Source organism: Mchenga conophoros, linkage group LG17 (genome assembly GCF_057382185.1).
Source record: "Mchenga conophoros isolate Kocher_MC1m ecotype Shallow Benthic linkage group LG17, M_conophoros_male_GT1.1, whole genome shotgun sequence".
NCBI lineage: Eukaryota > Metazoa > Chordata > Actinopteri > Cichliformes > Cichlidae > Mchenga > Mchenga conophoros.
The window spans coordinates 14,075,071-14,090,898 of record NC_140542.1 but is presented as its reverse complement, the minus strand read 5'-3'; the positions used below and the strand labels follow the sequence as shown (position 1 = coordinate 14,090,898).

At 39.6% G+C, this 15,828-nt stretch overlaps 1 protein-coding gene across 3 annotated transcripts in view; it reads right to left on the bottom strand.

Moving 5' to 3' along the window:
• tut4 (terminal uridylyl transferase 4) overlaps positions 1-15,828 on the bottom strand; it is a 47,260-nt gene that overhangs the window by 24,165 nt on the left and 7,267 nt on the right. For all 3 annotated transcript variants that reach the window (XM_085252957.1, XM_085252960.1, XM_085252959.1), the window contains 7 exons: positions 14,756-14,882; positions 14,233-14,352; positions 3,471-3,659; positions 3,204-3,378; positions 2,593-3,125; positions 1,729-1,879; positions 90-176 (listed from right to left, as the gene is read on the bottom strand). In XM_085252957.1, the coding sequence (XP_085109083.1) occupies positions 90-176; positions 1,729-1,879; positions 2,593-3,125; positions 3,204-3,378; positions 3,471-3,659; positions 14,233-14,352; positions 14,756-14,882 (1,382 nt within the window). The remainder of the gene's footprint in view (positions 1-89; positions 177-1,728; positions 1,880-2,592; positions 3,126-3,203; positions 3,379-3,470; positions 3,660-14,232; positions 14,353-14,755; positions 14,883-15,828) is intronic.

Here is a 15,828-nt window from a genome sequence, read left to right as displayed (position 1 = left end):
ACACACAGTAACACTACACAGCAAAGTTACCAAGGAAATGGAGAGAAATGTTTGAGACTTTTGTTTGCAGTAGATTGTTTCAGGCTCACCATTGTATTCCTTCCTTATAAACCTCTCCAGGCTAGCAAGGATCTGCTCCCTCCTCTGCTGTTCAGCATGTGTAGGTGACAATTCATCTACCACAGCAGATGACACACACACACACACACACACACACACACACACACACACACACACACACACACACACACACACACACACACAGAGAAAGAAACAACGATGCCTTAATTATTGAAGTTTTTTCTTTTTTAACAACTGCTGAAATACTGGTTTCAGACTGCACAATATGAGAATTATCTGCTTTTGATGCCATTTGTTTTCTCGTGTATTAAAGGAATTTTTGATATGTTTCCTCAAGCTTTGTAGAGTCTTTACATTTTGATCAAATATAATCATAAGGTATTTGCCAGCTGCCCACCATATGCTGAAGAGAAGATGGGTTTTTATTTTACCGTATTTTCACAACCATAAGGCGCACTTAAAAGTCTTAGATTTTCTTCAAAAAGTACGGCGCGCCCTATAGCGCAGTGCGCCCTGTGTGTTGTAAGGAGGACGTAGTAGAGAACACCATGAGAACGCTAAAGGGTGAAGTGTGGGCGTTGATCGTATATACCGGACAATCGCACATACCTGTATAAAAGGACAGGTATGTGCATTATGTGGAACATCGTTGTTTTAACAACCCTGAAAATGGCAAAGAGACACGCTTATGAAGCACAGTTTAAACTGAAGGCCATCAGCTATGCGGAGGAACATGGAAATCGAGCAGCCACGAGAGAATTTAAGATTAACGAATCGATGGTTCGCAAATGGAGGAAGGCAGAAAACAAGCTCCGGCAGGTCAAGAAAACGCAGCTGAGTTTCCGCGGACATAAGGCGAGGTGGCCCGAGTTGGAGGAAAGACTCGAGCGGTGGATCATCGAGCAAAGAACGAGTGGGAGAAGCGTTTCGACGGTCACCATTCGGCTAAAAGCAGTTTCACTAGCTGAAGAGATGAACATTGAACATTTCCAAGGAGGTCCGTCTTGGTGCTTTCGTTTTATGAAACTGTGCCATTTTTCCATCCGGACCAGGACTACGGTAGCGCAGAAACTTCCAGCGGATTATAAGGAAAAGTGAGTACCAAACTTTGTTTTGCTCCTGCTTCATTTTTAAATACGCACACTTGTATGCTTGTGTGTTGTTGATGATGACGATTACTGGTAATAAAAATGTGAGTACCAAACTCAGTTTTGCTCCTGCTTTATTTTAAAATATGCACACTTGTATGCTTGTGTGTTGTTGATGATGACGATTACTGGTAATAAAAATGTGAGTACCAAACTCAGTTTTGCTCCTGCTTTATTTTTAAATATGCACACTTGTATGCTTGTGTGTTGTTGATGATGACGATTACCGGTAATAGAAATGTGAGTAAGGTACCGAACTCAGGTTTGCTCCCGCTTTATTTTTAAATACGGTACTTGTATGCGCCCTATAATCCAGTGCGCCTTATGTGTGTGTTAAATACAGTAATGGCACACATAACTGAGACTGCGCCTTTTAGTACAGTGCGTCTTATGGTCGTGAAAATACGGTACTCAAAGATAATGGCTATACAAGCAAAATGATTCCTTGCAGGAAAATGCTAAAGTGAAACAAGTTAGAAGTGCAATGTTCGCTACATACAGTAACATAGTTTGCAGAGGCCATCGAGGATCTCTCTGAAGCGGTCATTCATAGGGGGCAGAGGCTTCAGCTCGATTTTCTTAAAGTCTTCAGGGCACTCGTCCTTCAGGTGACCATCTCGTTTGCAAATGCTGCATACGACAGTTGGAGGCTGGAACAGGAAAATTAACGATGTCCAGGAACAGCTTTAATGTTATGTAAGAGTTCCGAATGTCACATATTGCAAAGCTTGAAAATATTTCCTTATGTTTGCTTTAATGTGTCTAAATACTGAAGCAAGTCATATTGTCGCAATCTTAAAAATACTTGAAACTGCCAGTGCTACCCCTCAGCCTCTAAGTAGACACACCTACGTTATCAACTTCAAAATCCTACATTGCCTTGTTCTCAAGTTATTACATTCACATGATTTTCAAATAAATAAACCAATTTAAAACTACTGACCCACCAACTCATCCATCCACCGATCCATTCATTCACTTTCTTATCCTATTCTGAAGCTTTCCCAGCTGTCAAAGGGAAAGAGGTGGGGACAAGTCTACCACAAGGCTAACACTGAGACAGACAACCGCTCACACTCTCATTCACAATCACTAATTAACTTAGCATGCATGTGTTTGAGGAAGCCGGAGTAAGTGGAAAATAACCCACAAAGCTACAGGGAGAACACGCAAACCACACAGTTATGTAGCATGAGCATCTAAGATGATGCTTCTTCTATACTACAGCAACAAGTTTAATGGATCTCTATTATAAACAGGTCAGAAGCCTTATCTCAAACTACATTACATACAAAATGTTGTGCCTTGCTAAGGCATTTACAAATATTTATCCAATGGATGGATGACATTAATTACTATTTACCTTTCCACAAGTGAAAATCATCTTGTCAAACACATAGTGCAGATCATCTGGTGCAACAGGCCCGTCATCCTCTGAAACTCCGTTATCCTCCTCTTCCTCTTCTTCTTCCCTGTCACTGTCCAGCAGGCCATTGGGGGAGGAGGAAAGTGTGTTTCCCTCACTGAGAAGCATGTCCATGAGGCGGGTGTCTAAAGTGCTCTCATTTCTTTCTTTGGATGGATCTGAACCATCTTCATCATCACTGTCAGGCTCTTCGTCCTCCTTTGATCCCTGGTGCCCTCTTTGAACACTCTGGCTTTTTTCTGCTTTGATGTTATTCTCATCCTTGTTTGTAGATGAAGGCTCTTTCTTCCCAGCTTCTTCCAATTTTACACCCTGTGCCCTTGCTTTCTTCTTTGTTTGGTGTCCTCCGGTGCCCTTTTTCTGAGGGCAAGCAAAGTACTTGTAAGCTGTTCTGAAACGCTCTTGGATGTACTCAAAGACCATCTGGCTGTTCAAGCTTCGAGCAACGTTCCTCTTCAAGGCAAACGGATCTAGGAATATAAGAATGAATGAATTTCTCCATTTCTCTATGCTTGGAAAGTGAGTTTTGCAATAGAACTATCTCTTACCTTCGATAGCAAGCCTGCGACGAGGCCAGTTCTTCACTTCCCTAGAGAGGAGGTCCTTTAAGCGGATGCTGATGATATATTCTTCAAGTGCAAATTCCAGTGTGTAGAAACGTAAAAGCTCCAACCATAACTGGCCCAGCGCAACATCTTTACCCACGTTGAAGGTTAGGCGGATCTTTAGGTGAAAGCAGCTATGGTTAGTGCAAAGCCCAGGGGCAAAAGCGAGAGTATCAACACTGTCACTGAGTTAGGTAAAACAAATCTTACCAAACCCTCTGAGTTAGGGGCATCATTGCGGTGTTGAGGTTTGGCTCTGCCTTCTCCCCTGGCCTCGTTTCTGTTCTCTCCCCGTCCTTCGGTAGAGGTCGGAGGTCTATGCTCCCACTGGACATACATGTCCATTGTAATTCCAGTCAAATGATATTCATCCACATGTTTGACATCAAAGCCTTCAATCTGCAGGAGAAAAGCAAAGCCAAACATAACAGAGAGTAGAAGCAAAGTAAAACAGTTAGCAAAGAGATCACTAGCTTGTTTTTAATAGCCATTTTAGCCTGTAGAATCTGATATCACAGCTATATTTTTACTAATATTTACTACTGTCGTACTTTTGATACATCGCAAAGAAGGTCAAAAGGCAGAAACCTGACTGAAAATCAGTGGTCTTTTGGAGTGATGAATCTGATTTTTAAATTTGTGATTCAAATCATTGTCAACACGGGAGTGTCTACAGTAAAACACAGCGGAGGCCCCGTCATGATTTGTGGCTGCATTCCAGCTAGTGGTGTTTGAATTTTGTCAAAACTAATGGAATTATGAACACTAAAAATACTGTCAGATTTCAGTACCATCTGGAAGAGTTTGGCAACAATTTCATTTTCAGCATGATAATGACACAAAAAACCAATGCAGTCAATTCATACAGATAGAAAAACACATAATGGAACACTGCCAGTCATGGAATGTCCCCACAGAGCCAGATCCCAACATTATTGAGGTGCTGTGGGATCATAACAGGTAGCAAAACAAAGCAAGCTTCTCTTAGAATGTTTTCACACCGGTTTGGTCAGTTTAAGGCTACATCCACACTAGCCCAGATAGATTTGAAAACGGCGTTTTCGCCTGAAAACGCTTCGCGTCCACACTAGCGTTTTCCATCGTTTTCACAGAGTTGTGCGTCCACATTGAAACGGCCCAAAACGCTTATATTCCAATAATGCGCATGCGCCAAAGCAAGTGAGAATTAAAGAATTTGAAGAAAAGCTATCTGGAGCATGTACAAGCTGATATTAATCATTTTTAGGACTGTCAAAATTGAGAGCAATGAAAACAACTGCTGTATAATGCCCTCCGCTATCTTTGTTTAATTGGTCACATGACTGCATCACATGACTAAAATGTGTCATCGTTTTAGAAAGTCTGCGTTTTCGAGTCTCCACACTGTGGCGGGACAGCTCCGTTTTGAAATGTATGTGTTTTCGAGAGCGTTTTCAAAACGCTGCGTTTTTCCTTGAGGAAAACGCCGTCTCAGTGTGGACAGGAGGCCAAACGAAAACGCATTAGTGTGGACGTAGCCTAAATCAAACCCTGTTCATTTTCCCCTTGGTGTGGTGTATTTGTTTAGGTGTAAACACAGTAATCACACTTGGGTGTCGACCAAAGCAACCGCACAGAGACACTTTGGAGGGGGTGATCTCACTACAGTTCCAAATGAACTTGAGTTCAAGAAAAACTGTGTTTTGCAGACACGCCTGGTCGAAAGTCACGCCACTGACGACTTAGCCAAAGGTCTCTCTGAAGCTGTGGAAGACTGGAAGTTAGTGCGACCAAATGTGACAATATCTGTAACTACTGACAATGCGAAGAACATAGTTAATGCTGTCACAGCTGCTGGGCTGGGGCCACAAATCGGATGTTTTGCACATACAATTAATATAGCTGCTCAGAAAGGAATGGCAGTGCAGAAGGTTTCCCATCTCCTAGCAAAGATGAGAAGAATTGTCTCCTTCTTTCACAGAAGCACAACAGGATGCAATGTGTTTATGAAAAAACAGCAACTGCTGCAGCTTAGTGGAAAAAAACTGATTCAAGATGTTCCAACTAGGTGGAACTCCTCTCATGATATGATGGAAAGATACCTTGAACAGCAAGCTGCAGTGTATGCTGCTATGGCCGACAATACTGTGAAGAAGAGTATGAAGAACATTCAGAATCTAACTCAGGAAGAACATGCACTGGCTGAAAATCTTGTTACAGTCATGAAAACCCTAAAAACTGTGACAGTCATGATGTGTGAAGCGTCATCTCCAACAGCATCCATGATCCTGCCACTTAAAATGAACATCCTGAACTCTATGGCGCAGTCTGGTGATGACAGCCCAGCAGTGAGAGATGTAAAAAAAAAAAAACATCAGGGAGGACCTGGAGAAGAGATACGCTGATCCTGCCCTTCAGAATTACCTACACAAGTGCACAGCTTTAAATCCTCGATTCAAGTCCCTGCGACACTTGGATAATGTCACTCAGCTGAGAGTCTATGGAGCACTCACCACAGAACTTGTCTTGAGCATTGAACAAGTAGGTGTTCTTTTTTTTATTTTTGAAATTTTATTTAGCTACTGCTTCATTTATAAATATTATTTAAACAAATACAATTAACAGTTTGGTTGTTTATATTTCCTCAAGACCAAGCCGCAGGCACCACAGAAACTGCGACCTCCGCAGAGACTCAAGCAGCAAACTCTTCAGATTCACCATCAGCATCTCCACCAGAGAAAAAGTCGGCCATGAAGGAGTTGTTTGGAGAACTGTTCATTGCACAGAAGCCAAGGACCAGGTCTGCAGCCGAAGTGGCAGAGGAGGAAATTAACTTGTACAGGTTAGCAGACTGCATTCCCACAGATGATAACCCACCGAGATGGTGGAAGGAACATCACAGCTTGTACCCTCATCTTTCCAAGTTGGCACAGTGTTACTTGGTTGTACCTGGAACCTCTGTCCCAAGTGAGAGGGTGTTTTCCACAGCAGGTGACATTGTCACAGCAAGTAGATCTGTACTGTCAGCAGAACATGTGGACATCCTAATTTTTCTGAAGAAGAACATGGAAATTGAGTAAACTATGTTTTGGTTTGTATTTAACAGGACCGTTTATTTAAGTTGTTTATGCTGTATAAGCAGCTAAGTGCTAGCATTCCAGAAGATGAGTGTTAGGGGAGGTCCATTAAAGAGTGATTCATTTTATGGGTACCTGATTTGTTATATATGCTGCTGAGAATATACCCCAGAAGAAGGGTATAGAATAGCTTTTATTTGTATTTATTTTTTATTCTTTACATGGTGTTTTTTTTGTTTGTTTGTTTTACATGGTGCCAAGTCTGCACAACAGAAAATATGTGAAGTATAGCTTTACCAGATTTAAGTTTTCATGTGTTTTCTGTACACTATAGAACATGGTTCTAAAAAATTTTTTTCATGTCAGGGATTGGGTGTGTTTGTTTTATATTCTGCCAAGAATAGAAAATACCGTCAGGGATTCCCAAACAATGCAGAACTGTATGTGGTTGATACCTTGTTTTTAGAACATTTCAAATGTTTAAAAATATATTTAGGAAGGCCTTTCTGTGCAATACATTTTTATTTAAGTTGTTTTTGTTGTATATGCAGCTAAGTGCTAGCACTCCAGAAGATGTGTGTGAGGTGAGGTCCATCAGAGAGTGGTTCATTTTATGGGGACCTGATATGTTCAATATGCTCCTGAGAATTTACCCCAGAAGAAGGGTATAGCATAACTTTTATTTTGGAAAAGGACATTTCTCTGAAATAAACTCGTTTCCAAACTCTTTTATTCTTTTATTATTTTGTTGTTTCAGCAACATTTCATTTAAAAACTGTATTTTTGAGTTAAAATAAATATTTATAATCTTAATAAATTACAAATTAAAAAAGGCATGAACATTTTTTTGTATCGAAAAAATATCGAACCGTGACACCAAAGTATCGAACCGAACCGAACCGTGAGTTTTGTGTATCGTTGCACCCCTAATATATATATATATATATATATATATATTAGGGGTGCAACGATATTCGTATCGATATTGAACCGTTCGATACAGTGCTTTCGGTTCGGTACGCATATGTATCGAACAATACAACATTTGTAATTTATTTTATCAATTTTCCTTCTGACGATGCTGTCTGTGTTGAGCGCTCAGTGAATCTGTGTTCAACTACTCCGCCTAGGCTGCACTGTCGAGCGCAGATCCACTGAGCGCTCCACACAGACAGCATAGTCAGGAGGAAGAGCACAGGGCAAGCTAGCGAGACAGAAGTTAAGCTCTCAGCAACATGGACCTCCCCCACTCTCATTCAGATCTGGCGTTTGGAATTATTTTGGTTTTCATGTGACGTATGACCCTGAAGGTAAGCGAGTCATGGACTAAAGTAAAACAGTATGTTGGATGTGCCATGCAATGCTCAATTACATTGGTGTGAACTAGTGTGTTAGCGCAGTTAGCTCGTTAACGTGTTGGCCGTCTAGCCCCATGCACGGGGCGATCGGCGGTAGCTCGTTAACGGAGATTTGCCGTGTTGTGGCGTTAAGGTCATTTCAACGAGATTAACCTGAAAGCACTAGTGGGAACACAACGAATATGACTGCACATTTACGCCGACATCATCCTAGTGCAAAGACAAAAACAACAAGCATGCTACTAACTTTAGCCGAGTCATTTAGACAGCTGTTAGCACATGATTCTCCTTATGCTGCTGAGAATATAGCCCAGAAGAAGCGGATAGTATAGCTTTTATTTTGGAAAGAGCCATTTCTCTGTAATAAACTCTCTTTTCCAAAGATGAGTGATTCCTCAATCAGATACAGGGCTTGCAATATCGCTAGCCCGACGTCCCGGAGCTAGCGATTTTTTCAGTCGGGCTACCAAAATCTATCTCTTCCCTGCCCGTCGGGCTATTGTAGGAAAAATATATGTCAATGCTTTTGCATTCTTTCAGAAATGTAGCTGGGTAATTATGTCATTGGCATCGGTGAGCCACTGTCAATATGTGACATATTGAAGTCGCGTTTGAATTTGCGCTTGTTTTTTTGCTTTCACTTTGCAATCGCGCGAACTGTGTATAGAGAGCGACAGCACTGATCTGTGAGTGATGATAATTTGTGCACCAATTCCTCTGACATCGTCTTATTAATCGTTAGCTTACTATGCAAACATGACAAGTGAAATCTCCTGCAGCAAGCTTAAACATGTGAGAGGTTGATCGCGCAGAGAATCGCTGAGCTTATGTGAGTGCGTGTGTAAAAGCAGCAGGAGAAGTTATGACAAATCAGACTATAAGGCAAAAAGAAAGTGCAGCTTTATGGTTTCATGGACAAAATAATTTCTGTGGCTGCAATATGACGAGCTAAATAACCAGGGCTGCACATAAGTGGTCCGCAGGTGCGCATTCGCTGTCAAAATAAAAAACACGCACAAGGGTTAGGGTTAAATTTAAAAACTGTACTTTTGAGTTAAAATATATATTTATAATTTTAATAAATGACAAATTAAAAAGGCATGAACATTTTTTTTGTATCGAAAAAATATCGAACTGTGACACCAAAGTATCGAACCGAACCGAGCCGTGAATTTTGTGTATCGTTGCACCCCTGATATATATATATATATATATATATATACACACACATACCCTAGGAAGCTATAGTACTTTTTCCTTTGGGAAGGTACCATCTGTGCAGTCTGCAATTTTGTTGAAGAAAGATGTTGAATCTATTTAATATTTCTTGAAAAATAATTGATTTCTCTGCATTTTTTTCACACTGCATCAAATTAAGGTTGATTATGTCGATTAAGCATCATGAGGTGGCGCGTGAAGGGTGGTTCCCTATTTTTTATTTATTTATTTTTGTTGTTGCTGGGAGTTGGAACGCTATTAGTTAGGTTGCTTAATATTTATGCTAAGTACTCTTTAAAATACCAGAATAGGGAGGATGGTGGTTCAAGTTTATTAGATTGATCAGTATTGCTGAACTATGAAATATTTTTTTTTGCATACAGGTATCACAGAATAGCTTTAGTGTAGTTGTTGTTTTAAACTTGAGTATGAACTTCTACAAAATGCAGCAAGATATTTAAAAAACAGTTTTGTTGATTAAAAAACACTATATCGGATTCATATCGGTATCGGCAGATATCCAAATTTATGATATCGGTATCGGACATAAAAAAGTGGTATCGTGCCATCTCTACTATAAATGTAAAAGCTCTGTAAGGTCTTGCAACTAGCTGTGAAATGAATGTAAATTCTCACTTTTCTCACACAGCACTTTCTTCCTGTATTACTTTTATTGCTCCCACCCCAGATACATCTGCCTAATAAGCAGACTGACACATTTTGATTGGCTCGGAGTTCACTTGAATTTTTCTCTATGTGAAAACCAACCAAACCATTGTAAACCTGTAGTTTTTCCCCAAACTCATCACCTAATTCAGACAGAGGAACTATAGGGTTTTTTTTAATGTTGTATATTTGCACATTTTAATAAATCACTATATCTTTTGTTTGACGGGTATATAAGAACTACTCTTCTTCCTGTCTAAGGAGCTTGAAAAGTAAAATGTCTGGACTTCAAGTTTCCTTGAAGAGGTTTCACCTCTCATTCGAGAAGCTTCTTTACTTTTAGAACTGAAGAAGCTTCTCGGGTGATTCAGGTGATTGGATGCCGGATCAAATTAAAATTTGACAGATTACAACTTAAGTGTGAAAAAGCTATAAAACCTCTGTATGTTACTCAATGTCATTGTAGCAGGTGTGCATCATTAGAGTGGCATTACTTGTTCAACCAGCACAACAAGTAGCTCCGTCACTCACATAGAGAAGCTACTGCCACTAGAATTGACACCTTCTCATATCCTGTTCTGCAGGGGATGTTTTTAGACCTTACACTATTTAAAAGCAATGAATCTCAGTGAGCAACATTAGATCAAGTTTGTAATGAAATCATTTCTGTTCTTCACCCTGTGTCATCCACATTTGTAACCATGTGGAAAACTGCAACAAGTCTCATAAAACCTATTTTATTTGTTTAATTTATCTTTTTAAAAACTAACAGGAAAAAAGATCTGCTAAACATTTCATAAACAGTGAGTTTATCATTACCTTCTGATAAATGCATAGATATAATATAGGTAGGCATCTTTAAAGAAAACTAATGATTTACAGCATCAGAAGAGTTTTCGTTATTACACAGGCAGAGCATACAGCATAGTGCTCAAAAAGTCTGATGAGATAATCTAAGCAACAACACGGGATATTTTTAGTGTTGTACTTTTGCATCAATGTGTCCATTCGTGACAAGAATGATACAATTTTCCATCAACGTCTTGTATTTACACCTAGTTTCCAAATAGAGACTCGAGCCATGTGGGATTGTTTTTTTTAACCAAACTATCCTGAAGACACACAGACAGAAAATGTGGGTCATTTTGTCCATTAGATGCTCAGACACTGTCAACATTACACTGTCTGGGCCCTGCTACCACTGGTAAAACCTTTGACATAGGGCTGCTCGATTATGGCAAAAATGATAATCACGATTATTTTCACTGAAATTGAGATCTCGATTATTTGACGATATTTATTTAACCCTTTAAGACCTACTATAGAACCAAGTCCGCCAGAGCTTATATTATTTTTTTTACATGTTGTAGTGCCATTTGTGGGAGCATTTCAAGTTGCTATACAACTGTTATAGCCCATATTTTAATAATATGTATGCATTAAGTCCATAGTAACTACATTAATTGCAAAAAAGTGCAATAAACTACAAAAAAATTGAAAATCGTTTTTGTTTTGTTTTTTTTACATATATTTCTACTTGGAGAAATTTAAGAGGCTTATCCCTCAAAACTTTAAATACAAAAAAGTTGCAAAAAATAGTTTACAACAACAGGAAATTTATTTTAAGTGTCTTCATAGTTTTATTTTGGAGATACACCAATTTTTATATATACTGCAGGAAAAACGAAAAAACAATCCTATGATGCAAATTTGCAAAGAAAACAGCACGTGCATCAAAATAAACTATTTCCAGCAGTGCAATTCGAGTTCTAAGCATCCCAGAAACTATTCAGAAAAGTCAAACATTACTTATAAAAACTCCAGTATAGGTTTTTAAGGCCTACAAGTAAAAAACTACATTTTCCGCGAAAATGACATCACTTCCGGTTTCGGCCAGGAAATGGCGGACATGTGATAGTTCGCGCTGACGTCTTTTTCAAAGTGGGAAGTGTTACGAACAGCTGATCGGATCGGCAAAGCGTGTTTCTGGAATATTATGTTTTTGTTCCTGCAAGCGCTTTTTATGCAATTTTTGCAAAGCTTTATGTGGAAGGAAACCGTGACCAAGGACAAGCTGATGGCATAAGATGTAAGTACAACTCCTCTGGTTTCATATGCAAAACCAATTATTGCGCTAGCTTACACGGTTCAGGTTCTACAGGGATTTAAAAATAGTTACGCAAAACGGAGCGTGCTGCTCTGACCAGATTTAAAGGGTTAACAATAACAATGTATTGAATAATGACTTTAAAAAATAATATAAAATAGTGTGCAACACCACTGAAGTTTTTTTTTTACCTCTCTTTTCAACCAACGGCAGTCACTCTCCTCTCCAAATAACTTTCCGAGCTTCCCTCGGGTCCTCTTAATCAGCGGTCTCCAACCTTTTTTGCGCCACGAACCGGTTTATGCCCGACAATATTTTCACGGACCGGCCTTTAAGGTGTCGCGGATAAATGAGGGAGGGGCTAATAATCGGCTCATTCATTTTTAATGATCGTTGAAAGCCCAGATCGTAATCGTGATTAAAATTCGATTAATTGAGCAGCCCCACTTTGACATGATGTGAAAGTGTCATATGATGTCAAAATTTGTTGTTGCTCTAGTAACACTATGCATTTGTGTTCTCTAATTTGTAACCTTACTTGCAAGTTGCACTTGCAGAGTGCAAACAGTGGATGGAAATTGTTGATGTGGTTACATGGTGGGTTTACCGCTTACCACAGCGGGTTAAAAAACTGAACCCAAGACTGAACATTTTTCAGTTTTAATTAGTGGTGCAACGGATCAAAAATCTCACGGTTCGGTTCGGATCACGGTTTTAAGTCACGGATCGGATCAATTTTCAGATCAGCAAAAAAGAAAAAAAGAAAAAATTTAACATTTACCTATTAACTTTTTAAGTATTTTTTGCCTATTAAAAACATTCAACTCAAGACTTATTCCACGCAATTATATAAAAACAAATTAAGGTGCAAAATAGGGCAGTACAGGGTTTTATATCTACCACTCCGCTGTGATATAATGAGCGGTCACGTAGCTTTCCGTTGACCTGGAGGTCCACCCGTTTGTAGTTGGGCAACAAAAGATGCCTGGGACAGTTCAGCCATAACGTTAAACTTTTCCTGCTCATACATGCCTGGGTACGATCCTGTCACTGAAGTGGACGCGCAACGGGATATCATAGTGTGGCTCAAGCACGTTCATCATAGTTTAAACCCCTTGTTTTGCACAAGGGAATACGGCCTCCCGTCTGCAGCTAAACACTCCAGTAGCTTTTGTAATAGCTTTAGCCCGGTCGGATTGGGCAGCAAAGGGCTGCTTAAATACCGCAAACTCCTCTGCTCCTCCACTTGGACCGCTAGCGCTGACCATAAATATCGCTTGACAGACTGACCACGCGCACCATACACATACCTTTTTTCCTTCTTTTTCGAATCTTCGGATCACGTGCGTGCCGAACCGTGGAGTGGGATCGGTTCGGATTACGGATCAACCGTGATCCGTTGCACCACTAGTTTTAATATATTACACTGCTGTACAGGCTTCTGAAGCATTACACAGTTAAGTTACTTTAGTTATTCTTAACTGTTCTTAACTAAAAGGTTAAGCAGTTATATGTTTACTTAAGATTTCCACTGAAAATCTATTACTTCTAGGCTGGAGGGAGAGCCTTCAGTTTTCAGGCCCCTCTTCTGTGGAACCAGCTTCCAGTTTGGATTCAGGAGACAGACACTATCTCTACTTTTAAGATTAGGCTTAAAACTTTCCTTTTTGCTAAAGCATATAGTTTGGGCTGGATAAGGTGACCCTGAATCCTCCCTTAGTTCTGCTGCAACAGGCATAGGCTGCTGAGAGATTCCCATGATGCATTGAGTTTCTCCTTTTCAGTCACCTTTTTCACTCACTATGTGTCAATAGACCTCTCTGCATTGAATCGTACTTGTTATTAACCTCTGTCTCTCTTCCACAGCATGTCTTCTTTCCTGTCTTCCTTCTCTCACCCCAACCGGTCGCAGCAGATGGCCGCCCCTCCCTGTTAAAAGGGAGTTTTTCCTTCCCACTGTCGCCAAAGTGCTTGCTCATAGGGGGGTCATTTGATTGTTGGGTTTTTCTCTGATGTATTATCGTTTGGTCTACCTTACAATGTAAAGCGCCTTGAGGCAACTGTTGTTGTGATTTGGCGCTATATAAATAAAATTGAATTGAACTGAATTGAAAAACGCCACGGTGGTTACCTTTGTGTTCATATTTGAGGTATGCTGTGTCACTTGGTATAATATTGCATCGCTACTACTGCACTATAATGCTGATGCTGCTGCGTCAATACAGTTCACACTTTGAAATAGGTAAAGTGTCACTAACGACAGTAACTCTCTGAAGATGAAGGTGGTAAATGCCCTTCATTCACTTGTACTTATAACTGCTGCTGCTCAGAAGCTTTATTCTCCAATCATTGTTCTGTATTTTTTTCCCCCTATACTCTCAAAAATCTCATTGTCGCAAACTTTATGGAAATACTCTCAGAAATCTCAGATACAATTTTGAGACTATATCTCCCAACTCTATTCCAGGTTCTAAAATATAAAGAAAGGGATTTAAAAATAATTTTGTTTAACGTTGGTTATTTGCCAAGGAGCACAGATACAGAGTGGCCCTTTCTCAGTAACTTACCCAGGGGCCCAGGTAGACAGGGAGGATAGGGTCTTTTCTCTGCTGCAGGAAGAAGATCACCATGAGGGCAAAGGAGTATGAAGGGATGCCACCTTCAGCCTGACAGTCAATGTGACACAACTGTGTGGATAAATACATAAAAGAAAAAAAAAATCTATTTTTGCTTTCAGCAAAACATCAAAGCAAAATTTGGTCCAAACAATACATCATACAGACCAACAGATCATCTGTGTTTGCCATTTGGGCATATAAGTTTTATATTTGCACACAAATGAGGTTGAAAATAACTCTTTTAACAAGAGATTTAAAAAAACAAAAACAAAAACCCACTTCCATTACATCATCATTATTTCTGGTCCGTCAGTTTTCATATCCAAAACATCCACTATATCCTTTGTGCCATTTCATAAACACATTAATTATCAAGTATCATGACACAAAGATACTTTTGCAACATGCTGAGAACTAAACAAAGGACACATGTATTAGGTGTATGCATTCTGAGTGTCCGAAACAGGCTTACCCTTGCCCAGTAGCGGAAGGCCAACACCAGTGAAATCAGTCTGGGCTCCAGTTTAGACAGGGCTGCCAGATGATTGGTCGTAAGACAAGCAACATCATTTCCTGCACTCACTTTACACATCAGACCGCTGTGAAGAAACAGAGGTGGGGGAAGATGACAATTAGCTGGACCAAATTCTAACTGTCATAATGTCTCACTGGCTCATGATCTGAAAAAGAGGTCACATTAAAAAACAAAAAACAATACCAGACTGCAGGCCTCAGTGATTTCCCACACACAGGCTTTATATAGGCTGGGCACTTAATACATTTTGATAATTCACAACTTACTTTAGAATTTTCATATTTATTTTTGTAATATATACAGTGGACATAAACAGTGTATACACTTTTCCCATTTTTAATGTGACCTAGAAGCCTTTACAATTCAACTGAAAAACAAAGTTGTTAGGAAAAAATATATTCAAAAAAATTAAGCTAGTTGCATAAGTGTCCACATCCTTAAACTAATACTGTGATAAATCAAAAGGTGTTACAACAGACTTCCTGGGAACATGCCTGCCATCAATTAAGAGACTCTGATTAACCCCAAATAGAGTTCAGCTGCTGTCCCGATCTTCACTGTTTTCTGCTACGGCAGAAGTCATGGTTTGCTAAGAGCCTAAAAAGCATCAAAATCTAGCGGTCGAAAGGTATTAGTCAGTTTTTTTGTTTTTTAAAAACCACTTACAAAGCATTAGATATATCATATACATCAAAGTGGATAAAAGCAAACAAAAAACTGGTTACAGCTTACAAAGAAATGCATCAACTCTCCAAAAGGCATGAGAGAAAATGTGTTCCAATCTGATAAAAAAAAAAAAAAAAAAAAACACAATTCTGAAAGGTAAGTGTGAGTGGGAGGAATGGAAAAACTTCTATCAAAAGTGCATCACAGGCACGGTGAAGCATTGCTTATGATTTGGGATTGCTTTTATTTACCTACAGCTGTGCTTAAAAGCCAGGTACCAATTCTGCCAAGGAGAACAGTCAAATATAGAGTCAAAATTATCTCAGATGCTTGTTGATGGCTAC